Here is a 27,909-nt window from a genome sequence, read left to right on the forward strand (position 1 = left end):
TGAACAGCAACCACTGGAAAACAAAAAGGGAGTGGGTGAGAGAGCAAAGACGAGGCATTCAAATGTCACAGTTGATCTTTTAATGGCAAAATTACACTTTAAACAACTGAATTCGTCGCTTATAGTCTCCGAGGGCTAACGAGAAACGAGTGGCGCCGTTATTTTGTTGGGGGAGTGGAGTGCAAATCTCGGCGAGAATCCACAGGTCCTCCGCGGGATTTCGTGGTTTGTTTTCGGGACAACGTCGAGCAAGTAAGCGCGTCAGGTGAGCACTTTTAAACGTTTGCATTCAAACAGAAAAGTAAATTAACTGCTCGGTCGTAATACATTCATGTCTTGTTGCTTCAAAACCAATGTTTATTTCTTAGTTCCTGCCGTCATTTTCAAGGTTGTGAAAGTCCCGTTTGGAGGTGGGGGGCTGTAGTGAGCTGCGCGCGCACCCTCGTCGAGTAGGAGCGCTGTCCCCGGTCCTGAAGCCCCCCAAGGGATGGTGAACTCCTGAACCCAAACAATCGATTTTGCAGCAGAAGCGACAAGGAAAGCTGAATATGCTAACTCCAAAAAGAGTTAAGCTAGGCACTGTTTTCCTTCTGTTTTCTTCCGGTCAGTATTACACTGCATTAATTAGTATCCATCATTATGCTTATTAGTCGTGTAACGTGTAGCTTATTAGTTTTAAATGTTTTCGACGTTTAGAGTGGATGGAGCAAACCAATCCTCTGGGACTTGTTTTTTAAATGTTAGCATTATGCTCAGTAAAATGCCACTATCCTACAACAACTCTTCTCAGTGTTTCTGTAGAACAGGGATTACAAACTTGGTGCTGCCACCTTTGAACACCTGAGCATCATGCGGACGAGTTTGGGAAATAGCTCACCAGTGGTGGGTCATGATACTTTACTAGGAAATCAGATGTCTAACGAGCATGAGAAATAGTTGTGTCTTATCTTGTTTTTATGTATGATAAATTCTTATGAAATGCCTAGATTTAACCTATATGTTTCTAAATTACTCAGTGCCTTTATACAAGGCGTGTGTTTTAGTGGTTTACTGAGCCTATTTCAACACTGCATCTTACACCTTGGTAATTACATCATAACATAGTAAAAATACTGTAATAACATAATAAGTGGATATTTTAGAGCTTGTTAAGCTTATAGTTTAACAGACAGTGAAATTAAGGAGAAAATATACCAATTTTTGTCCAGATAATTCTTTCATATATCACCTTCACATTTACAACCAGGTTTTATCAATGTTTTTTAGGCAATCTAATGTTTGTTTGTTGGGACATGAAGTCATTCTCAACAGGATTGGTTCGAATCATTGTTTTTAACGGGATCTGTCAATCTCTGCTTACCAGAAATTTTGGAAATTTGTGCCTATAATCTGATAAATTGATGAACCCCTATGCTTAAAACTTGGAAAAAATGGAAAAATAGAAAAACAGTTGGTTACTTTGAAGCATTTATTTAACGGTCCATTGTTTGTTAAGTATTATATCCGAAGTACAGGGCTGTGTCATGATTACTGATTTGAATCACCTGGCCCGCTCATTTGGCACCAGCCGATGTGGGCTATCTGATTGGCTCCCTGTCCCTTTTTAAACCCAGTCCTGTCACTCTCCGGTTGTCAGTCCGTCTGCGAACCTCTGTTTAAACAAAGCAAGCCTTTTTGACCTGTCCCGCCAGTCCCGTTTTTGCTCCCGTTTGTCTCCGGCTACGACCTGTTTTGATCTCGACCACATCTGCTCTCCCGTCCCGGCTTACGACCCATTTTTGATCCCGACTACGTCTACTTTCCCGTCCTGGCTTACGACTCGTTTCCGAACCGACCACACTTTTGCTCTCCCTGTCCCGGCTCCCAACCTGTTTTTACTTCCCTGACACCGCCATCGCTTGCTACGGAAGATCCACTTCCGTATTTGGATCACAATCCGAGGGCGAGAGCGACTTGTTTCCCGCGTCTAGCGAGCACTGGATCACGGGCGCTGCCTTTCCTCTCTCTATCTAAATAAACTTGCGAGAAACGTTACGCGATTGGGCCTACCCTTTGTTCTGGACGTGACAGGCTGGTTCAAAAATAAGCAGCTCTTATTGTCTCAATGCTCTTATTTTTTATTCAGTTACCACAAACTCTAAATCTGAAATTGATAAATCCAAACTCGACATGCCAAACTTGTAGAGTTAACCAGCAAGTCATCACCAGTCAGTCCTTATTTCAAATTGAACTCAACAATTTCACCATCAGTCCACTACACTTCATTGTATTACATTAAGTTTGTTTCCTTCATCGTTGAAATACCTCACTTGTATTGTTAGAATTAAAAAAACAAATCAAAATGTTGATGTGAGTAAAAGAACAACCCAAATGGAAGACAGGATTTCAATTGCCCTCGTCTGCATCGTTGCACCATTAGCAACCCTGAGACAAAAATCCCATCGATATCGGATACGAGCTGAAGCACTTAGAATGTCGATCATAGGTGCATATTTATTCATGCTATCGTCCTGCTTTTATCCCTTTTTTCTTTATATATATGCAAGAAATTGATATAACCATTTTTAACAATATAACAACAATTAAAATATTAACAACTTGAAATTAATACTTTATTTTATAAAACCAAGCTTCGATTTTATTTGTGGGTTTGACTTCCTCTTTTCAGTGCCCTTTGCACTCCTTCAAACACCGCTTGAGAAATGATGAAATCATTGTTGTCACAGTCTGCCCTTCGGGGGCTTTGGGTTATATAACAAAACCATAGTCACACTAGAGACATCCATGTGGCCAACTCACACAAGCTGCTGCTGCCACGCTTCAGTTATGAATACATCCATCTTTGTCTTTACGACCCCTTTCACTCTTCCCGAAACAGAACTTCATTTTCATTTTATTCTGTCTTCTATATTCCAACTGTCACATTTATTTTTTTGTTTTCCTCCTCTCCGATACCTCCCACTCAATTTCCTCCCCCGAAAGCAAATACTAATGGGCAGAGACCATCATTAGTGCTTACTGGCCCGGATGAGCTTAGATTTGTGATCAAGTACTGAGAGTCGAGCTTTTTTTTCAGTGCTCACAGAGCTGTAAAATTGAGTGGACGTCACTTTAATGCTTACTGAGCTTTGCCATTTGCTCCAAATTGGATTCAGTGTAGACTAAAAGGCTGCGAGGATCGATCCTAGGCCAGACTGGACTTGAATTTCCTGTTGTTTTATTCTCAGATAATTGAAACTAAACAGAATGGACATATAGGTAATAATAATAATAATAATAATGAATACATACAAATGGAGAATACAGTGGCAACTCTACTTACGACTAATTGGATCCAGCAGTGACATTGTATAATGGAAAAATTATAAATCGAAGCATGTTTCTCCATTGAAATTAATGGAAATTGGATGAATCCGTTCCAATGCTATTAAATGCAACCAAACCCCCATTAAATAATAAATGAATGAATTAAACTTTATTTCTTACATGAGCCAACAAAAAAAAAATAAAACAAGACAAAAAAAACAAAAACAATAATAATGTAACATGTCCGAAAAGGAAAAGGAAGAAGCATATACTTATTTAATCCGACCCCTTCGATTTACTTAATAATTGTGTCTTACAGCTTGATCTCCTTTGTATTTATATACAACAGACACCTCACGAAAGTCCATATTTACATAGGTTCTGTAGATGCACAGCCACTTCATCATCATCATTATCACCACCACCATCACTATTTTCACCGTTATCATTTTTGCTTTCTCCATATATTTTTAGCATTAAATATTATATAAGTTTCTATTATAATAACAATAATTCTCATTGGTGCTCATGGTGACAACTGACTGTTTTGTGGTGTGTGCTGTCCATCGGATAAGGTATCTCAAACCTGCTGCTATAGGGGGCCGCCCGCAAGCAGCAGAATCACCCATAGCTAAGTGTCCTGATCTGTGCATTAAAAAAAACAAGACATGGGAGCTTGAACCAGATACCTCCAGCATCAAAAATCTCACTTGTCTGCCCTAACAATCAGTTGTGCAGATATGTCTGTTTTGTGTCCCGACTAAAAGTGATCTCTATGTAATTGTATCGCCATTTATTTAGTTTTAGTTTAGTGTTCACCATTATCACCAACATATTTATTCACCTCACTGTTTGGTTGATAAATATATATCTAGATTGTAATGAATTTGCATATGATAACAGTTACAGCAATATAATAACAATAACAATGTTTACAATAACAATAAGAGTAGTAATAAAATTGATAATAATAATAATAATAACAACAACAAAAATAATAGACTTGATAATAGTTAATATTAATAACAAGCTTATTTATTACCTTGACCCATCTATTGACTGTACAAGGCTTCTGCTCCAACCTTATTTGGATATCGAGGATACTACTGCTAATAATAACAATAATAGTCACAAAACAGTTATAATAATCATCATCATCATCAATATCATCATCATAATAGCTATAACAATACCAGATTGATTATTAGTTTTACCCATCTAATAACTCTATAGTGCTACTTATCAATAAATATCATTCAGGCACCAATAATAATGACAATAATAACGATAACCATAATAACAGTGATTATAATTATAATAATACTAATAATAATAACAAGATTAATTAAACCAATAATGGTTTTAATATCTAAATAGCATTCAGACCCCATTTTATTCCTCTCTGTACGCTGACAATATTTTTTCCTTGTATCTGGATTTAAACAGGTGAATATCTTGGCATTGTTTGAGCTCATCTTGTAATTTGTTCCAAATTTTCACTCCACGTACTGACACACACTTTTCCTGGTGGTTCTCACCGGTTGATTTTAAAGTTACTACATCCCCTCAAATTATAGGTTCCTCCTTTTCGTGCTGATTATTTTGTGATTTTTCCTGCCAGTACATATTGGCTCACTTTAAATAGTAATTGTGAAGTTGAAAAAAAAACACTTGATAAAACAATTTTAATAATTCGGACTGCAGAAATAAAATATTTGTGTGATCAAAGTATCCTGCCTTGTTTATGGTTCTCAGTGCACGTTTTTGGAGTATAAAAAGGGGGTGGAGTAAACTTTTGCAATTATTGTCAAGTCAAGTCATTTTTATTTGTATAGCCCTAAATCACGAAGAGTCTCAAAGGGCTTCACAGATTATTACACTATAATTACACAGACTATTTTTCAGCCGACGAGAAGACTTCTGCACAGTATTTTAAATATGGCAAAACTAGAGAACAGTATATTAACGACAGTGCATTATAGTTGATTTTTTTTTTATTAATAATAATTGAAATGCTTTTAGATACCTTAGTTGCATGTGTCTGATGCGTTTCCAGTTTAATTTAGTGTGTATTATAACTCCTAAAAAATTATTTCCGAAACAGTGTCTATGGTAACACCATCTATTTTCACTGTCAGGTTTAAATTCCCATTGTAATTATCAAAGAATATCACTTTGGTTGTATTTAAATTTAAAGATAATTTATCTATGTCCATCCATGTTTTTAGGTTAATTAATTCACTATTAGTATTTGTAACTAGATTATTATCATTGGAATAGAAAATGTGAGTGTCATCTGCAAATATGACTAATTTTAATGGTTTTCAAACATTAAATGTATCCTTAGTATATACATTGAATACCTCAAGACCCAGTACCGAACCATGTGGTACTCCACAACAGATGTCCAAGTATCCAGACGTCAATTCCATTTTCACATATTGTTGCCTCCCCATCAAATAACTTTGAATCCATCCCAAAGCCAATCCCTCTGATGCCATATGTTTTTTGAATAAATAAGTATGATTAATAGTATAAAATGTTTTTTTAAGTCAATAAATAGCTGCATAGCTCTTTTTTCTATGCTTTTGGTAATTTATTCTACTGCGTCAATAACGGTTGAGTTGTTGATCTGTTAGCCATACAACCGTATTGACTTTCATTAATTACTTGATGCTTATCTATAAATGTCTGTAGTCTATCACTAAAGTTTCTCTAATATTTTGCAAAACTGAGTAGCAAATATACCGGTCTGTAAATTTTGAAGATGTGTTTGTTTCCATGTTTGTATATTGGTATAACTTTTGCTATTTCCATTTTATCTGGACATTTCCATGTGCAATACAAAGCTTTATTAACCCCTTAAGGCTTCGACAACCTGCCAGTGGGCAGCCGGACATAATTAAATACGTGTGTGTACAATGTCACCTGTCACCGAAATACATAATGCCACATATCATTGGAAAGCTTAAACTCTTGGCATTTAAGATAAGATGACCATTTATTTATCTCAGAAACATCACGATCAGTCTGAAACAAGATACCAGAAAACTAAAAAGCCAGCATAACTCACCATTAAGTACTCTGTCTGTCTTCAAATTCTTTGATTTTCTGCGAAAATGGCTTTGTTATTTCAAGAACAAACCATAGAATCCAACCAGTAAAATATCTACTCCAAAACCCACAATAATGCTGACAGAGTAATAGAAATCCACCAAAATCACTTCCGCTTCGTTGGACGTTGCTTTTTGAAGTGTATTCGTTTCACTCCAAAACTAACCTTTGAAAATAACCACACTTGTAAAATTATCCCCAATATGGTAGTTAACCCACCTCTTTCGATTGACACCAATATCGGGTTTTTTTTTCAAAGTCAATGGCCCGCATTAGCACACGCGGGCCTGACTAATAAAAATGATATTGCCATCAACAGGTTCGAATATCTTCTGCCTGTAGTAGCCAATATGAATGATGATTGACACATTAGTTAGCCATTGACATTTCTAACATAATTATATAACATTTTCTGGGGGTATATTCAAATCATAGCTAAAAATAACACACAATTATTACGTGCAAGTGTGTACAATTATTGTTTTGATCTCTGGAAAGACAACTCAAGCTTTTACAAATATTTCACAATGGCTAAAGTAAAATACAAATTTGCAAACATTTAAGTGTAGAAAACTGGTCATCTCCTAATGGCCACTTTTGGAAACGCCTAAACCTACACTCAGAAAAAAAAATGTTTAACAAGGTACCAGGTAAGGCTTCAAGCTCTTGTCTCACCTGTTCTCCTGCTAAGATGCCCATGCTACACTCTTTTAATGGCATTAAATTGCAAAAACGAAATAAAAAAAAAAACAGGTGAGAATAAAATTATTCTATTTCTGTGTGTTCCAACTCAGATTTCTTAATCTTAGTAGCACTTGCAGTGATTATTTCAGTTCGGGACAAATCTTCTTTCAAAAGAGACCAAAACTGTTTATCCATTCATTCATTATCTACACCGCTTACCCTCAGTAGGGTCGTGGGGGTGCTGGAGGCCATCCCAGCTGTCCTCGGGCCACCTATCCTCGGGCAGTGGGCAGGAAACTCCTTGAACTGGTTGCCAGCCAGTCGCAGGGCACACAGAAATGGACAACTCAATCGCTCATTCAAACCTAGGGACAATTTGGACTGGCCAATTTCCCTGACATGCATGCTTTTGGGAATGTGGGTGGAAACCAGAGGAAACCCATGCAGGCATGGGGAAAATAGGCAAACTCCACACGGGGACGCTGGACTTGAACCCTAAACCTTGAACCCATCCGCCGTGCCGCCACCAAAACTGTCCATATTCTCAAAATGGTTCAAGAACATTCAATTTACTTTGGCTATGTTTTCAATTAGGATATTAGGCAAAGTGTAGAGGAACAAGAACAGTTCAAACAACAACGCCAACAACCGAATGAAAATGATAAGATGTAAAAAGTCAGCAAAACCACTTAGCACATTTTTTCACTCACTGTGCCGCTGGATGCATAACATAGTGATCCAGTGTTTGTTGTGTCTGGAACGCACACTGTTTTCAAAATGTTTCAAACAATTGTCGTCAAACATTTCCATTGTCCGTCTGATTCTGGCTTTATCAGGATGTCTTTTTGTTATAAAGTTTTTCCAGCAAGCAAACACATTTTTAGTTTGTGCAGTCGATAACGGCTCCTCTGAATTATTGTCTTCGTCAGAGGCAAGGCTCACACTGCGGGAAAATCAGATTTTTTTTTCACAAACACGACCTGTATCCGATCTCTCACTTAAGTCCAGGCCACGTTCATATATGGTCCTAAATCTGATACATATCTGCTCTTTTGGAATGCGACTGCTGTGTGATGGGTCAAGACACATTTATTCATTTTACCTGCACTGCGCCTCCAACCCACATGTTTCGCTGGGCAGACGTTGCTGCCGCTGCTCCACAAAACACCATAGTCAAAATCCTGGCTCGCTCTCTCTTTACCCTCTTTTTTAAATGATAAGGCTGTACGTGTGCTGCCTCTGATAGCACAATTTCTTTAGAATAACTACATAACCTACACTGTTAACGTCCATGAGTACTTCCGAAAAAACTGAGCACATTGCATTGGGAGTCACATGTCCTCTTCAGTACATGCCGGACACTTGTGGCGTTTACACAGTAGATCACATACAAGTTGCTTTAGTTCGAAATGTTAACAATCTCACAAAAACACGATCATTTACCAAAAAAAGGGGGAATTGAGCATTAAACGGTGCTGTGTGAACATAGCCAGAGTACAGCTGATGCAGCACCTCTGTGTGCTCCATTTCCTGGCTGCAACCAATGAATTAACAAACTAAAACATTTTGCAAATTAATGCAGAGTGGTTAATGGTCTCACCTAGTTGATAAACCATGTAAGACGCTGTTTGTTGCGTCCCTGCGCAAACCTTTAGTGGTTGGGTCGCTGACTTCGGATACTAGAAAACCCATCCTATAACAAGGAAGATTTTAGTCAGACGCGAACTTCGGATAGCGAAACATTCGTATGATGAGTCGATCATAAGTACAGGTTCCACTGTACAATTGTTAATTATTATAATTTCTTCCGATCAACTGATTTTTTGTGGTTATGATATTATAATGTGGGGTCACCAAGCTTTTTGAAGATGAGAGCTATTTTTTTTTATTAATTGGTTAGAGCAAAAGGCTACCAGTTTTATATGTACTTTCAAAATAACTAATGATGTTATCAATATGTTGTTACTAGGTTGTAATTCTTAAAAATAGGCTTAAAGTTGACTCATTCAACTAAAATCACAATGACCCATTACCGGTAAGCTATATTCTGAAGCAGTCCGTTGGCTACCCAGTCATCTTCGGCAGCAACCAAGTGCTCGTGGGCACCACTTTGGTGATCCCTGTGCTAGATCATTTTGCCTTTTTTTAATATATATTTTACAAACATTTCAAAAATAAACAATAAAAAACACTTCTTAAAACAATTAACATAAGATAGAAACAAGAAAAATAATATGACAACAAAACCAGAACATTTTACTTAATCATTTTAGAGCGTGTTCCCAACAATGCAGTGCTGATAAATGAGTCCAGTTGGTACTGCTAGGACTAGTGAACTATTATTATTATTATATTGAATACGTGAGGTACCTTTCCTGAGAAGTGTGTCCTGTTCGTTCAAAGGAATATTGTGTATTATTTGACCTCTCAACGTCGCTGTATTGTGCAGTGCAACCAAAAACGAGCATTAAAAAGCACATAAGGGTGCAAACTACTGAGACTCAAAATTATCAAAACACACCATTTTACTTCTCATTTTTTGCCCAAACTTTTTGATGTTTTTATGTACTCGTAGTAGCAAGATGGCATACAAGTATGTCTGCTCCCTCGAAGTGAGGATTGTGTTATGTAAAGTGAATCCTAATTTTTTGCCGTACGGGTATATTAATAATGCATGTTTATATGATGTGGTTTTGCTTATAATTTAAATCAATATAATTGTTTGTATATGAATTAGATTTTTTTTTAACACGATGAAATGCTAAAGGATACACACTGTCTCTTTAAGTCTTGTCGATTCTTGCTGAATACTGCATCAGTGATCTTAAGCATATAAGCTAATCGTAATGTGCTGGTCCTCTGCCAGTGCACCTGAGCCTGCAAGTATGCGTGGACCTCCCTTCGGAAACAGAGGCGGTTCTAGGAAAGATGATGAAGTTGACTTGCATCTCTTGTCTGAAACGTGAGGAGGTGAAAGTCAAGACCTATGTGGACTGGTACTTCATAACCAAGGTTGAACAAGGGGTCATGTCCGACAAAACCCTTGTAAGCTGCCCAAAAGTCATTTTTGCTCAAGAGATGTCAAACATAAACAGCTCACCTATTTTGCTCCCGTAGATATACAAGTACGAGGTGGACTTTCCCATGGAGGTGGACGGGCCTTTCAAGGGACGCCTGGTGTGGAACGGCAGCCAGGATCTGCAAGATCTTTCCATCAGCATTGTCAACGTCACCTACAACGACAGCGGCGTCTACGAGTGCCACGTGCTTCGCGAATTTGAGTTTGATTCCTTCACGCCATCAGCGTTTGTCTTCAAAAACATCTCGCTGAGGGTAAAAGAAGAAGGTGCGTTTCATTGTTTGCACGTTTTGGCATAATGGAGTGGGACAAGATCTGATTTGTGGGATTATTTTAGTACTAGAGTATTGATTTGGGACCTGAGTTATTGGTCTCTTTATCATGTCAAAATGACCCCTTAGGATACAGTGTCTCCACCTTATGACCTTGGGTTTATTGCACTTAAGTTGTCCTTACCATACACTATTTTGTTATTTCAATGTTTTTATCTATTTTACTGTGATTCGGGAAGTATAACCTAATTCTCATAGGTATGTACCCCCCACTATACGACAATTTCACCTTGCGACCCCCACCTCAGAATGGATTAATGTATCCGGTGTCCTGGGTCTTACTTCTCCTACACCAAAGATTCGTTTTTGTGTTCTTTTTTTTACCAAAAGTTAACTTCAGTTTTTCACAAAAAATAGTCTTCTGAATGCAAACTACCGTACTGCAAAATATTATTGTGTTTTTAACAGTGTGACGCTAGTACTTTTTCCATCTATTCCAAAACATTAGTGTTTTTCTTCTTCTGCGCTGAAATTTAATCACATCAATACATTTCTCATGATTCGCCAATTGCCCTCACCTGCGCACACTCGTTCAGCCCCAGCTGCCATTCGTATCCTAATTAGTTCTCCTCCTATTTAAACACGTCATTCTCATTCACTCCTTGTCAATCCCTCTGCGAACCTCAGCGCATGCAAGGCAAACACTTTTGACTCTGGCTCCCGTTTTGATCCCGACCTGTTTCCTGTATCGATCCCCAATCCAAACTCCGTTCTCCTGTTCCGGCTACTCGCATCCTGATTCTGTTTTCTGTATCGATCACCGATCCAAGCTCCGTTCCCCTGTCCCGGCTACCTGTATCCTGATTCTGTTTCTTGTATCAATCCCCGGTCCAAGCTCCGTTCTCCGGTCCCGGCTACCCGTATACTGATTCAGTTTCCTGTATCGATCCCCTCTTCCCGCTACCCGACTTGTTCCGATCTCCAATCACGCCCCCTCTCCCTTCCCGGCTGCCTGACTTGTTCCGATCTCCGACCACGCTCCGTTCTCCCGTCCTGGCTGCCTGACTTTTTCTGATCTCCGACCACGCTTTGCTCGCGAGGGATTCCCACTCCTCCTGCCCAGCAAGCACCAGATTGCTGTCTTTTTCCTCTCACCCTGACTATCCCGATCCCTTAATAAGGCATTGTGTGAAACGTTACGTATTTGGGTCCCCTGCTTGTACCGGTCATGACGACATTAACTAAAGGAATGCAACCTATACTATTGTAGGAATTATTTTTTTTCTAACTGGGTTTACACTTTTCCCCAATCATGTGTACTGATGGGCTTTCCACATTCAAATTATATCATACATCAGCTTTCGAGCTCTTTTTGAATTTATTTGTTTTTGGTATTCATCCATTCAAGGACTATGAGGCCCTGGCACAAACAATGCCTTTTCATATGAGTCAACTGAAGGATTAATTGTGTGTGGGTCTTTTTGTCTTTGCTCTTTGTCTGCTTTCTTTTGATTAGGGGTAACATATTTTCCTTCCTGCATATTTGCATTTGAATGCTTCTTTAGATTATACATTTTCGGTACACTCAAATGCATTAGGTACACATGTACAGTTGAATGAGATCCAGTGCAAACATCCATCCATCCATTATCTGCACCGCTTATCCTCAATGGGGTCGCGGGGGGTGCTGGGGCCCATCCCAACCATCTCCGGGCAGTGGGCAGGGGACACCCTGAACGGGGACACCCTGAACCGGTTGCCAGCCAGTCGCAGGGCACACAGAGACAGACAACTCAATTGCTCATTCATTTCTGGGGACAATTTGAACCGGCCAAGTAACCTGACATGCATGTTTTTGGAATGTGGAATGTGATACCAGAGTGCCCGGAGGAAACCCACGCAAGCATGGGGAGAACATGCAAACTCCACACATTAAGGTTCGATCTCATGACCTCAAAACTGAACTCAGAACACACTAACCACTGCGCTACCGTGCTGCCTCCAGTGCAAACATGATATCCCAAATTATTATCTTCAATGCTTTTTATACTTCTCAATATCAATGGTGTGCAATGAGGGTTGTGTTTGGTGAGGCACAGTCAGATTTTAGGGCGGCTTTAGCGCGCTTGGGACCAAGAGATCGCAGGTTGGATTCCCGGCTCCTCTGTGTTATATGTCGAAGTGTCCTTGGGCAAGACATTGAATCCCTAATGCCCCCAATTAGCAGGTCGTCGCTTTGCATGGCTGCATGGCCGCTATTGGTGTGTGAGTGTGTGTGTGAATGGGTAAGTGTGAAGCACATTGAAAGGCTATATAAATGCAGACCATTTAACATTTAGACCATTAATTTCAAATAAATAAACCTTATTCATTGTTTGATTGTCAAAGCAATAAAGTCATATATATGTTGTAGCATAGAAAAAAATCTTTTTTTTTGCCTCACTTTAACTTGTAAATAAAGCCTGTGCAGTGCTTCTTTTGACAAAAAAATTGCATTGGGGGAAGCCGAGGACGTCCAGACTTGGCCTTCACCTTTATTAAACCAAGCCCAAATTCCATCTAGCTATTGTTTAGTGTGACTTTAATGGGGAATTCCATACAATTACAATTATCAGCGCCCTCTCTGCTGTGATCCCAATTGCCTTAAGTTCTATCTACAGTGATTATTAAGCAAACATAATTTTTCTATCTAAATACTGTCATGACCAGAACAAACACAAGACCCAATTGCGTTACGTTTCTCACAGTTTTTATTAAAGGAAAGAGGAAGGCTTGCGCCCACGATCCGGCGTTTGCAAGTCACTCTCGTATTTGATTGTGAGTAGATCTTCCGTAGCGAGCGATGGCGGTCTCAATGACGGAAAAACAGGTCGATAGCTGGGACAGGAGAGCAAAAACGTGGTCGGGGTCAGAAACGTGTCGGAAGTCGGGATGGGAGAGCAGACGTGGTCGGGATCAAAAACGAGTCGTAACCGAAGACAGAGGGGAGCAAAAACCGGACAGGTATGAGTCAGGGTCGAAAAAGGCTTGCCTAGTATACACTGAGGTTCACAGATGGACTGACAACAGGGGACCGAGAGTTCAAATAGTGACAGGGAGCCAATCAGAGTCAGAGGCAGTTGGCGCCTAAGGAGCGGACACGGGTGATTCAAATCAGTAATCATGACAAATTGTGAAAGTTACAATCCCTACATTTATCTGTCTTTATTTGTTTTTTCTTATTATTGTTTTGATTTGTGTTCTATTCAACTTTGTTACGGTAGATGTTTAGTACAAAAAAGTGTGTGTGTCTTTTTTTAAAGTTTGTTGAACTATCAAAAACTGTAAAAAAAATAATTTAAACATGCAATTAAAATAACTTAAAGTAGTGTGTAGCCAACCCTTCAGAATAACTAAAACATGTTTCATCCGTTTTCCAGACAACTATGTAAAAATGTATGTGCCGCTCCAAAAAGGCTAATGGAGTTTTAAAAAAGGACAAACTCGCCTTTTCAATTAAATTGGTCAATTGATTTGTTAAAACCATTGCTTGACCACGCATATGTTGCTACATAACTGGAAGGTTTGATTTGCTGTTGGCTTGCTAATGCTATCAATATTCTATTGTTTGGGGTTTGGATGTGTGCCCATTCAGAATCATTGATCTCACTTTGCATCTGCAGACCCTCAGGGCTGTAATACTTGCACAGTAATAGTATTACTATTCAAAATATAATGTAAAGATACATTTTCTTAGTTCCATGATGAGAGGTGAGGCAGTGCCTCCCCTGACTGCACATCAATGCTGAATATGAACTGACTATTTGTATCTGCCTATTTTCATTTAAAAATATTACCTTACAACGTGGATCTCATTCTTTGTACACGGATACCTTTTTGAAAATGTTTAATTGTTCCTCATGATACCATATTCCATTTCATATATTAAGTTTGGAGAGTGAGTAATAACTCCAAAACAGAAGTGTTTGTTCCTGCAGCGGCGTCATTTTGTCTGCAAGTTTTTTTCTTTTATATCCCACTTTAGCGCGATCACATATCACAAAGAATCCCCCTGTGTTCTGTGCATGATAGGGCGGTATTATCTTCCGGTAATGATGTTCATTGTTGTCAAATGGATCATGCTGCATCGAGTACTGCATAGAGTACTGCATAGTGTGTGAGTGTGTGTTTGCGTGGGAACGTTTACTTGGCCATGTAGGCGATTATGTTACAATAATGAGTTCGTTTTGCCAAGGCCGCACATTCATTTATATCACTCTCTGGATTTTGGCACTCTGAGTTTTCTCACTTTACGTCCTTATTCACGGTAGCGAGTATGAATTTGAACAAGATAAATTAATAAGACCGATTTAAACATTTAAGTGCTTATCACTATGCTTTGCATGGTGATGTCACAGAATTCATCTTCTTTCACTGTTCAAAGATATCTCGTGGAGGGTTTTCATTTTTACCTGTGCTAAGATCAAAAGTTGTGGTCCTTACACAGCGTTAAAAGAGATCATTAAAATGTTCACAGGTAACCTTTTGACTTCCCTGTGTGCATTTTGATACGAGCGCTATTGAAACAAATCTGATTTTTAAAATGTCAAATTTAATTTTAAGTGGAAATATCAGAAGGTAGGGCAGCACGGCGGCGCGGTGGTTAGCGCGTGTGCGGCACAGTTCTGAGGTTATGGGTTCAAATCCAGCATCAAACCTTTTGTGCGGGGTTTGCATGTTCTCCCGGTGCTTGGGTGGGTTTCTTCCGGGCTCTCCGGTTTCCTCCCACATTCCAAAAAACATGCATGTCAGTCCGAATTGGCTGGTCTAAATCAACCCTAGGTGTGAATGAGCGAGCAAATTGTCTGTCCATGTGTGCCCTGCGACTGGCTGGCAACCAGTTGAGGGTGTCCCATGCCCACTGCCCGAAGATGGCTGGGATGGGCTCCAGCACCCCTGCCGCCCCACTGAGGATAAGCGGTGTAGATAATGGATGAATATCAGAAGGTAGAGTTGTTTATATACCTTTTGTTTTCATTTCCATTACATTTTGCTCTTCTTTAGAATATAAGCCAGTGAATGAAGTCAATTTATTACCAATCAAATCAAAAGCAGGATGTAATGATCCGATGCACTCATAAGCATCTCAACTCATAAAATTACTGTAAATTCTGAACTAGAAGCGGCTGCTTTTTTTGCTACATTTTCAACACTGCAACATTAAATATGGTGGGACCTATTGTTTTGTTTTTTCATGGCGTCACTGAGGAAAACATCAAGCTGATCTTCTTCACGACGCATTTTTGAATCACAATTTGTTTGTGTCTGTGTGTGTGCATGTGATTGTACGTGATTTATAGGCTTAGAAACGGCTGAATATTTTTTTATGAAAATTTAAAAACATACTGTAAGCCTCTGCAATTTTCTTTAGTGAGGTTCCATATGAAGGCACCCCCCAAAAGTAATAACAAAATCGATAAACATATGCTTTAAGGGTGGTCCGCTTTCGTGGGGTCTCTAACGCCCTCCTGTGGCCAATATGGGTACAGCTGCCTCCGACCACCGACCTCTCCAAGCAGCTGAACTCAATCTTGTATTCGCCATTCGCTTCGGGGGAAATTAGTCTGACGCGTTCAGAACATTTTTTATATAATACAAAAGAGGAAGCAAACGGGAGGTTTAACAGAACTTTATTTACTAAAATGTATTCACAATATTTAAACGTTTTCCCCACAAATCAAACACTCAATTTATATATCCCAATTGAACAGCAGTAGAAGTTATCCATCAAAAACTGCTACACTCCTCTTTCTCTGTCATTGAGGACATAGTCATGTTGGTGAAGTTTCCTTTAATCCTCAAGGAACGATAACAAGTTAATGCATTCTGTTCTATTATCGAGGCAACAACCAATGACAACACAAAATGGCATGTCTGTGTTGCAATTTTGCACTATTCTCCACAGTATGGTTGTCTCTGGCACTGTCGTCTAGCAATGTATGGCTCGCATTTTTTTGTGACTCAGCCTTAATTCGCGTTTTCTTTAAGTCAAGTCATTTTATTTGTATATCCCTTAATCGCAAAGAGTCTCAAAGGGCTGAAAAAAGACAAAGCTAAAGGTTGCTTCAGGTGTGCGGAGGCCTAATATGTAAGAAATGGATGTAAATTACCGTATTTATTCTTGATGAGAAAACCGAATAAAATTAAGTTTCACTTTTTTCTCAGCTCAAACTAAGCATTGTAGGTCACATTGTGCCGATAACTATCACAACTGGATTCGAACACGAATTCCGGTATTGAGAAAGCCGATTCTTAACTACTAGAACATTATGGTTATAGATGACACAGGAAGAGGCATTCGATTTAATCTCATCATCACACTATTTTCACAGTACATACCATGTTGCTGAATACGTGGGGCCTTAATTGAAATTATTTGTTGACACTGAATTGGACTTTAAAAGCTATGAAATGAATGCATTGTTAATTTTATTTTGGCTTTTTGTTTATAGTTAAAGTTGTCAATGAATTACTTTAATTTTGACCCCACATATTTAACAACGTGGTACTGTAAGTAAAAAAAATAAAATAAAAAGCTGAATCATTTCCCTATGTTGTTAGGGAAAAAACTATACTACAAATTAAGCGTTTCACAAATTGTTCGAATTAGTTATCTGACTCCATTAACCAAACATAACCTCCATTCACCCAACAATGCATGCTCTTTTCTTAACAGGAAAATGAACAAAGATAGCCGGAATTTTCACACGAGAGCAGATTTATTTTCTTAAAGTATTTAACTAAGCGAATTCCATCAAATTAGACGAATTATTGTCGCTCGAGGCTTCCTTGAGCCTCCTTTTTCGATTGTCCCACTCATTCTCCGATCTGATCTTCCATCTCTTCTCCCGTCTTCTGTCTCCTGAAGCTCCTTTCACAAGTCGGGGCGTCAGCCCCTCGCATGGGGTGTGTTGACTCCTCCCATGGGGTGTGCCGACTCCTCCCCTGGGCGGGCCAGATGCCAGCTTCACCACCTCCTTGCCGAAAGGCGCCGCCATGTCTAAAGGAAACTCATATCATCAAAGTGCTTCTCAAAACAATGCCTAAGTCCTTCGTCAGCGCCCCGTTATCAAAATTCCCCGGCCAAAACACTCCACACTTGGAACGGGGCGACCTGTCATCGAACTGAAGCCTCCTCTGTGAAAAATCTTTATTGTATTCAATAACTGTAATTTGTATACAATTGTATAAAATCCCTTATAGGCAAATAAATAAAATATAAAATCCTTCAATGTCATCTATTACCCCTTGGCCGAGAATCGTTGCTCTCACTGCTGTGATCCTGGTTTGAATCTTTTTTTTTAGCAAATACTGTGCAAATATGTCAGTGATAATTTTTGATTGATCACTCCTCGCTCAAATACAGTAATGTATTACGGTAAAAACGTTTGTATAACGCACACCCAAAAACTTTTATTTTTGTTTTTGAGGTACAAAAATTGTGTGTTATGCACAAACATATTTGGTAGTTAGAATCATGGCTCATTAAGCCTGTGCCTTTAAATTCTAGCGCCTCGTGCAAAAACAAAATCGGATTTTAATCATGTCGGCTCTCTAATCCAGAATTTATGGTAAGAGCACTAGTCTTCTTGTCTAGGCCACCATTCTGTCAGGGTCGGTTGGAACATCCTCCTTAAATCTGTGAATAAAAAGTATCATTTTTCACTTGGCAGAAGCACTGAAAGATATTGAATAAAACATTTTTCCCTTGCTCTTCCTCTTGCAGCCAGCCCTGACTCCACAGCTCTCTACTCGGAGATCATGATGTACTTGCTGCTGGTTTTCTTGACCTTCTGGCTGTTGATCGAGATGGTTTACTGCTACCGCAAGATCTCAAAGTCAGACGAGTTGGTGCAGGACACAGGGTGAGTGCCACTGTGATGAATGGGAAAGTAAGGAATTTAAATCTTTGCAACTTGAGGTAGGGGATGATTGCAACTTCCTTTAGCAATAAAGGTTATTCATTTGGTGCCGCGTTTAAAATTAGGAACCTAACAATACCGATAAGCGATAATTCTATGACTGCACTTTATTAGCAGCCCCAAGCTGCACATATAAGATCATAGCTCACTAAAAATATTGCCCGGTTGTCCAAATCACCCATTAAAGGGCTGACGTTTGGAAGCTCAGCCGCGATTGGTTGTTACTTCAGTCCCGAAAAAGCGGAATGTCTTTTTAAGGCGACATAGAACTTAATATGTATTTCATTAATATAATATCCTTTAGAGTGTGTTTTTAGACTAGTAGAGAGGCATAGAACAGTGGCTTGTACATACATTTTGGGGGTAAGTGCTTAGAGGAATACTAAGTGTGTTTTGGTCCATTTAGGCATATCCTTATAAAAGTGTAACTCTGTTATGGAAATGAAATATGCAAACATTAAATGAAATTTTAGTTATATTTTTAATTAATAAATTACTGTCAGAGTCTGCTTCTAATATTGTAGGCTCTAATTGTATGTTTTAAAACATACCTATACACAATTCTGGAAACTGTTAACTCCCTATTTTTCTGTTTTCAATGTTAGTCGCATATTTAAAATACAAACATAAATGATCTAGACCTTATCCAAAAGGGTTGATGAACACATTTTATAAAAGACCCTGCCAGTCATTTGGGATCTAAAAATGAACGCTCCAATACTTACGTCCATTGGACTTGGGTCAAACGGTAGATAAGAACAATTTTTGGGGGGGATGTCGAAATATATCCGAACATTGCTGTAAGTTAGATATTGTTCCTTTTTCCGAGAAATGCTCCTTTCTGCCACTACTAGCTTGTGGCGCTATAACAGGTCAACCAGCATCCACCCGGAAGAAAAAAAATCTGCTTCCTCTTCCTAGTTTGTGTATAAAGATTATATACTGTCTATACTACGTTTATACTATTTCCAGCACGCTAAGAACTTTGACATTTTTATTGTTTATTATCTTGTGCATCCATTCAATATGGTTGGTGTAAAGAAATCCTAGATAAATCAATATGAAGCTGCCCTTATTGTATTCAAATTAAACCTGAAATTAATGTGCCTAACCCCACTAGTGATTCATTTTTTCCGAACCAATTTTACATGCAAGTGTGCTCAATAGTAGCAAAAACGTGGTAAGATAATTCAAACCTTTACAACACTTACACAGTGTCTAAAACATACACATTTTCAAAGTTTTAGAGTTGTAAGCTTGTCATCTCCAAATGGCCACTTTTGGAAACGCCTAAACCTACTCTTAAAAAATGTGTGAAATACAATGTTTAGTTTTTCAGATTTTGATCAAATTTGACAAGGTACCAGGTAAGGCTTCAGGCTAGTCTCTTATCTGTTTCCAGCTTAGATGCCCAGGCTACACTCAACCACAACTATTTAATTGCAAAAAATAATTTAGGTGAGAATAAAAAACCTTCTATATATGTGTGTTCTAACTCAGATTACTCAATTTTAGTAGCATTTGCAGTAAGCGTCTTACCTTTCAAAAGAGACTAAAACCGTCCATATTCTCCACATGGTTTAAATATAGCATTTAATTTACTTTTGGTACGTCTTCGATTAGGATTTTAGGCAAAATTAAGGGGTTAAATATACCCTACTACTTCATGAGCAGATAATTTGTACATAAAAGACAAAATGAAATCTGGTGCAACCTATTGATATGGATGAATGTTAGTTACTCAGAAAATGAATGGGAGAAGGCAACAATATTAGACAAACGGCATGCTTTGTTTGCTAACATAACATTGGGCAATTTTATGTGGCGCACTAGACAAGGTCTCCCGGCATACTGGTTAAAACACTGATCAAAACTGTCTATTTATATATCTTCATATAAAAAAAGATTTAGGAGCCCCATCAGCACTTTGTGTTAATATGTTAAATAGGTTTCTAGCATTAAAAAATCATTCTATGTTGAATTTCCCTACAATGTCAGGAAGGAGCTAAGCAAAAAGTCGACAGACAGATGGACTAGAAAGTAAATGAGTCCGGATGGCATCTGTTTGCAACCTTCATGTTCCGGTAACCCGTCTTTTTACCAAACACATCTGACAATGCAGCATGTATCTCGGCTGAATGCTCCGTTTTTTTCCCGGTAACCGCTGTCTTTACCATGCCGTTCCATCACAACCCAAGCATTTGCGTCACCTTGTCAGCGCTGACAAAGACCAAAAGGCTCCTATGTTGTCGGTTCTCACCGGAAAACCATTGTGTTGACGGGCGCCGTCGATCCAGACTGACGGCATTTAAAAAGGCAATTTATGTGTGCAATGGAACAATTGGTGCACGCAGATGCAGTGTCTGTGTTTTTTTTTTTTTTTTTTTGACAATTAAGGCTTTTGTCAGGAGCGTGTTTTGACAAACACACATTTTACTGCACAATGCATTTCCTATATTTGCAAAAAAATGACAAAGTTTCTGAGGATGCCATTTTTTAACAAGGAAGAAGGTAAACTATGTTTTCTTTCTTGTACAAGTCGAAATAAAAAGCCAAACGTTCTACTTGTTAAGGTACACTCTTAAGAGAGGCTATTTGAGAAGTAAATCCTACTAGTTCTTACATTTCACAAGATACTCGCACACATGCACAACTATACTCTTAAACAGACGTGCACAAACACTACTATATTCTCACAAACATATTTCTTTACTCTCATACGCATTGCTACACTCTCATACACACACTACTTTACTCCTTTATATTTTCCTAATTATCCTGATAGTCTGACATATCTTTCTCTCTTTTAAGTATGTTTTACATGTTAACCCTGGGATGATCGTAATTCCTAGAGCAATTGTTCCCTTGCCCTCATCAAAATAGTGGAGGTTGGTAGGTGAAAGAGGAAGTATTTTGATTGTGGAGTGGATGGACCATGTTTTGGTTTATGTTGGGTTATGGAACATATAATCCTTAGAGGGCACTGCAAGACAAGGAAAAAGCACAGGAGAGTTGTTTTCTGGAACAACGAGGAAAAATAAGTATTGGGAAGCGCAGTACTCATCTGGAGGCATACTTCTTTCTTTTGCGAGTTAAACATCACCATTTTTTTGCTGTAATGAGTTCCAGTTAAAGTGTTTTGAACTGAATGAAAAATAAGAAAAGTAAAGAACAAAAGAGAATGAACATTTGACACATAGGTTACATCACAACAAAGGCAGCAAGTGTTGTAACCTGATTAAAAGAATGTACTTTCATTACTTTTAGGATTATTGTTAATTTTCCCTCACCAATGAAGCGGAAATGAGTAGTTGAAAGAGGACGCAATGGGACTGACAATGAGAGATTCAGGCAAAAATGAATAAATAATTGAAAATAAAACATACATTTTAAAATATAAAATTAGACATGGAGACAGTACTTTATATTGGAAAATTCATTGCGAATACCCACGTCTGCCTCTTAGTGTCATGGCCTCACAGCATTTTTAGAGCCACTGAAGCCATACGAGGCTTATTATGCTCACCAATGCACAAAAGGCCTACCGCTTTGAACAAAGTAATCGAAAGTGCACGACTGGGTGGACTTAATCTGTTCCTACAGCTGACATAGTTAATGGGCTGCGTTATTATTGAACTTCCCAACGTGAATGTGGGTTGACCAATCGATTTACACTTAATCTCACACTAAAGACTGATGTTTTTGTTTGTTTTTTTAGAAACTTCAGTTTGTTGCACATATTTTATTCCACTGCTGTGTCAAGGGATGTGTATGTAATTAGTCGAGAAGCAAGAACCAAGCTAACATTCCAAACAGGTGTTAAGATAATGGTTTAAATACAGATTTAAAAGACCATAAACTTAAACAAAAGAACTTTTTAGAAAAAGACCAGCACTGAATGGGACAATAATTATTGAAATATGAAAACATTAATTAATAAATACATTTCGTATTATTACTTACACATTTACACTTACAAACGTGGACATATCCAAAAAGGAAATTACCTTTAGTATAGTCTTCATTTTACTATTTATTTAAATATTAAATGTTAAATATTAAAACTGAAATTAAATATCATTTTAAACAAAAAATAATGATTTGGGAACTATTAAGTTAGTCAAAAATGTCAAACTAAATCTAACAAAGGTAATTTAGTAGCCATTTGTTGTGCATGGTCACATCGTCACTCACTAAAATAGATGTATCATCAGAGAAATACACGTTTAAAATCGTTCTGAGGCGGGATTTGAATATTAAAGTTGATGTATAGCGGGGGATAGAAACATATTGTAATAAGCTCCATGACCCCTAGTACTCCATTGAATGACATAATAGTATTTAGTATGCATTACTTATATGTAATATACATCCATCCATCCATTATCTGCACTGCTTATCCTCAGTCGGGTCGCGGAGGTCCTGGGGCCCATCCCAGCTATCTTCGGGCAGTGGGCAGGGGACACCCTGAACTTAATGCCAGCCAGTCGCAGGGCGCACAGAGACAGACAATTCTCTCGCTCATTCACTCCTACGGCCAATTTGGACTGGCCAATTAACCTGTCACAGATGTTTTAGGAATGTGGGAGGAATGCCCGGAGGAAACTCCACATAGGAGGTTTGATATCATGACCTCAGAACTGTGCCGCACACACGCTAACCACTGTACCGCCGTGCTGCCCTGTAATATACATGCATCTGATTTAATGACCTTGTAAATAATTACACGTAAAGAAAAAAATGACATTTTCCTTCTCTTGGGTGTGATTGGAGTTGAAATAGTATAGTGGAGTTAGTGGGTGGATGCAGAGAGAGGGGACGTCAACGGCAGATTAAAAATGAAAATGATTGAAAAACTTGAACTTGCGAGGGTTATCCTGCCCTTATAATATATATATATATATATATATATATATATATATATATATATATATATATATATATATATATATATATATATATATATATATATATATATTATTATTTTTTTTTTTTTTTTTTGAATTATAGTACCGACCATTGATTGATCACAGCCACAGAACATAGAGAACGTATCCGTTTGTGTGTCTTTGTATTTCTTGGTAACCACATAATTTGTTTTCATGGCTATCATATTTTTGCTATTCACATAGCATCAAGTCTTTAGACACAGAGCTAATTAATGCAGTAGATAATACAGTATTGCATTGTCGACTCGCAAAGCACACAGTATTCTGAACTGAGAGAAGAGATATGCATTGTGGGAGATAGTTCTGACAATAGCATACCAGGATTTCCATAATGCCGTGACAAACCACTAGCAGACCAGCATTTGATATGATGATGACCAATAGCAGACAGTTATCTTAGACACACATCTTATGCACAACCCCCCCTAAAATTGAATTGTATACGTTTTTTGTCATGCAAAATAACATCATGTTTATCTCATATTTGGGTAAAATGACATAAGGAGGGGCTGATGTCGTAAGGCAGAGTATCCTGGGACTTATATATAAAATGTTGTAAGAATTTTAAGACTGTAAGATTAAGACAACATGACGTATTGACTGAGGGGAGTGGCTTTTGCTCTGTTTTGTCAGGTATTGAAGGACCATAATCAGCGCTCCCGGAGTCCATCCAATCGGATTTCTCCTTGCCATGCCGTTTTCCTGTGAAGAACTACAAATGTACGTCTATTACCTCCCCCTCCCCGCGCTAACTCTCAAGTGCCCACTGTACCAAGGCGAGGTGGGGATCAAACGGTCTTGTATAAAAAAGCGGCCGCACTTGATGTGAACTCAGCTTCTTATTAATGCCATGTAGTGCCTCTGTGATGTGGATCCTTTAAAAATAGACACAATCAAGTCAACGTGATTTCCTGTACCGATGTTGCGTTGACTAGGCTTCTTTTCTAGGTTGCAGTGTTTTTTTTTTTTTTTTTTACTATTTTATGTTCAAAAGCCTGATTTTGTTAGTATTGTCTCATACACTGGTAAGAATAGTAAAACTTGTATTTTAACTGTTATGATGTGCATTGAGCTGCATATAAGAGATAGTCGACTATCATCTTTTCCCTGATGTATTTCGTTGGCTTTTTAATTCATTCTCTTGTTGTCTCTCCACATAAATCTTTAATCCCCGTGCAGCAGTGCGGTCTTTAAAGCCAAGGCATTGACAGTGTTCCACATACAGCAAAAGCTTTATCACGACTTTGTAAAATTTTGAACATGTTTTGCAATTCATGTTTTGTGACACTGCTCTTGTTTTACAAATGTATGTGTAAATATCACTCGCTCTCTATATCTGTTTTGAGTGTTCCTCTGAAGAAATAGAACTTAATATGCTAAAATGCTAAACGTTGATCTGAAAATTGGAAAATAAGGACAGGCTACTTTGTCATGAAATAAAAACACTATTTTGCTATTTTGATGATTTAACTGCAGATTTATGACAAAAAAAGCTCAGTGAGTGGCAGTGCTAGCTCAAAAAGCTAAACTAAGCTAGTATCAGCAATATAAACAAGTCAATGTTTGTGAAGTTTCAACACTCGTACCCACAATTGAAGGTTAAATAACATGGTAACTCTTCTAAACATTTTGCTCGTCAAATGTGTTTTTTTTCCTCTCCCAAAGAAATTTGGAAAGCATACACATGCTTAACAGACAAAGACTATTGGTGAGCAAGTGCTGACTGTTTTGAGATGGTTACAACATCAAGCAAACCCTAAGATAGACATCCTACCATAGTTTCAGATTTTTTTTTTTAATTTAGTGTGGTTTGTTATTGTAAAAAGTAGTGATTTCTTTATTTTATCCATCAATTCATTATCTGCACTGCTTATCCTCAGTAGGGTGCTGGAACCCAGCCATCTTCGGGCAGTGCCAGGGGACACCCTGAACCGGTTGCCGGCCAGTCGCAGGGCACACAAAAACAGACAGACAACTCACTCGATTGCTCATTCACACCTAGGGACAATTTGGACCGGTCAATTAACCTGACATGCATGTTTTTTGGAATGTGGGAAGAAACAGGCGCGCCCGGGGTAAACCCAAGCAAGCACGAGGTGACAATGCAAACTCTGTATAGGAAGGCTGGTAGCTCAGAACTGTGACGCAGACAAGCTAACCTTTCAGGCGCCGTGCCGCCTTATTTATTTATTCATGTATTTAACTTAAAGGTTCTCACAGAGTTGTCAGGTCATTCTGAAAGTTTTCATGGTTCACACGTCAGTGTTTTTTTATTTTTTTTGCAAATGAGTTACAAAATTAACACTAGATCATTGTAAATACTATTTCTTTCGGTTGAGTCTCTCTTTTTTCTTGCAAAGAAAAAAAGAAGGTGATGAACGAACACCAAAACCAGGTGTCGTTATCAGTGCAACTACGGGTCTTTTTTATTGTGTCACTATTAGAAATAGTGGATGATACCAGTATCGGCTGACCTCAAGTGAACGTTTTATATTCAGGGAGTATATACTTCAAATTAGAGGACCAATAAAATGTCATTGAGGAAAAGATTGAGTTGAAATGTATTTGTATTCAATTGAATATACTAGTTTTTAGTTAATTGGTGCACTAGTGGATCAAAAACAGAGCAATGCAAAGAAAGACAGGCTGCCAGACCCTTTTCTTTGGGCCTTTTACGATCCAGAACAACAAATACAACAAATTACGCGTCACGCATTCGTTTTGCTGTTATCCTGGTGTTTAATTGACAGTTTGTATCACATGATCGTTAGATGACCGGCCTTGATAATACTTTTTTTCAAGCAGTATTCGAGCAACGTCGCGAAACAGACGATTTTGGAAACCACAATAGAGCTGAAACCACCCCGGTTGAACCCTACCTGCATTTTAAACCGTCATTCACTTTGCACCTCAAAAGAGGAACAAGGCCAAACAGGATGAGTCCTCTACAAACGCAGCTACCAAGTGGAGGCATTAAAATATAACTGAACACAAGAGTACATGTACAAGTATATAAAATATTCGACACTAGTGGGTTCAATTGTTATCTTGTATCAAAGATTTGCGAATTAAGATCAGTCTGAAAAAGTCGTCGACCACTGTTAGAATATTTGAAATGGTGAGTCGCGAGTGCTTGAGTTTCCCTCTCGCTCTTATAATCTTTCATTTATTTCAATAGTCAAATGATTATTTTAATAAATATTTACGTACCGTAATTTCTGAACTAAACCTGACTATAGACCACACCCAATACATTTTTTAGAGGAAAAAACATTCTTCACATACTGTCACGGTTGCCATGGCACCCAATTGGCCCCGCCCGTGTGGCACCAGCTGTGGCTCGTTGACAGATTGGCTTTCCGTCTATTTAAGCTCAGTGCTCTCAATCTTCCTTTGTCAGTCCGTCATCGAACTTCTGCCCTGTAAGACGTGGGTTTTGACTCTGTCCTGTTTCCTGTTGGTGTCTCCTGTCCGGTATTGTTCCTGTTTATTTTGTCCTGTTTAATATCGGTTTCCAATTTCATTCCTGTGTGGTTTGTCCTATTTATTTTCAATATCCTGTTTTGATATCAATCCTGTCTGTCCCCTACTGTCCGGTATCGACCCCATCTGTCCGATATCTGCTCGGGCAATTGTTATCGGCCTCTGGCTTCCTATCATTCCACGCCAGACTGCTGCCTAACGTGCATGACTCCCCATTTCCCGTAAAATAAAAGGCTAGTGTGAGAAACGTCACACATTTGGATCCTAATCCAGTTCCGGTTCATGACACATGCATGTCTTGCAGATTTACGTCTCGGTGTGTCCATTTGTTGGGTTGTAGTTCAGTCTCTACATTGTTCCAAGTGATATTTACTGTGCTAACGAGGAGGTCTTAAGTCTTACCATACCACCTAAAAAATCCAGCAGGATCCAGACTGAACAGGGTTTTGGGAATGTTTCACTGCATCAATACAACATTATCTCAAACCACTTTTTATAAATGCACCAGTCATCTATTTCCTCGATGACTTTGTAAAAAGTAACACAGGGTCTCACAAATGTGAACAAATTATTCTATTTGTTCGAACTAAGAAGATTTTGTGACATGTATAAATTGTCTTTTTTGATGATTACCGGATGTTTTTCTGGCAAAATTGCGAGACCACAATACGGAACCACAATAAGGGAGATGTGGTTTCAGTCTTGCCTTTAAGAGCAGACGCATGTCTTAGGTCTACCCACAATACACATAGCAACTTCAGACAGAGACATTTACTTTGGACCATGGGAAAGTGTTTAATGAGAAGTGGTTGTCCAACGAATATCTTTCATCATGGCTCAAAGCTGTGTGTGTACGAGGCACGATGTATTGTGTGCAAGAATCTTTTCTTTTTCAATTGTGGTTTTTTTTTTGTTCTTAAATTTGATCTCAAAAAGCATTCAAAAGTCTTTAAAAGTCTTGAATGTAACTTGCCTTAAGCTGTAGACACCCTGACCCATCTGTTTGTATTCACAAGAACAGAAACTATTTTGTTATTTGTTTAATTGTAATAAAACCCTAA

General features: G+C 38.5%; 1 protein-coding gene across 2 annotated transcripts; it reads left to right on the forward strand.

Annotated features, from left to right (window-relative positions):
* scn3b (sodium channel, voltage-gated, type III, beta) lies at window positions 1-27,909 on the forward strand. Of its 2 annotated transcripts, none has more exons than XM_088346215.1 (6): window positions 1-265; window positions 369-603; window positions 9,971-10,149; window positions 10,222-10,450; window positions 18,221-18,359; window positions 23,999-27,909. In XM_088346215.1, exons 2-6 carry the CDS (start codon window positions 549-551, stop codon window positions 24,003-24,005), a joined length of 609 nt encoding a protein of 202 aa, XP_088202341.1. In that variant the 5' UTR covers window positions 1-265; window positions 369-548; the 3' UTR covers window positions 24,006-27,909. The 2 variants fall into 2 exon arrangements, with proteins under 2 accessions (XP_088202341.1, XP_088202340.1); XM_088346214.1 differs by having other exon boundaries at window positions 389-603.

Source organism: Urocampus carinirostris, chromosome 10 (genome assembly GCF_059441175.1).
Source record: "Urocampus carinirostris isolate Australia breed hairy pipefish chromosome 10, RoL_Ucar_1.0, whole genome shotgun sequence".
NCBI lineage: Eukaryota > Metazoa > Chordata > Actinopteri > Syngnathiformes > Syngnathidae > Urocampus > Urocampus carinirostris.

Excerpts from the sequence above, each read along its gene's own strand:
- scn3b (XM_088346215.1), top strand. The coding sequence starts at position 549 with ATGCTAACTCCAAAAAGAGTTAAGCTAGGCACTGTTTTCCTTCTGTTT. Across the intron at positions 10,150-10,221 it reads TCATGTCCGACAAAACCCTT|ATATACAAGTACGAGGTGGA; the intron begins GTAAGCTGCCCA and ends TTGCTCCCGTAG. Across the intron at positions 10,451-18,220 it reads GCTGAGGGTAAAAGAAGAAG|CCAGCCCTGACTCCACAGCT; the intron begins GTGCGTTTCATT and ends TTCCTCTTGCAG.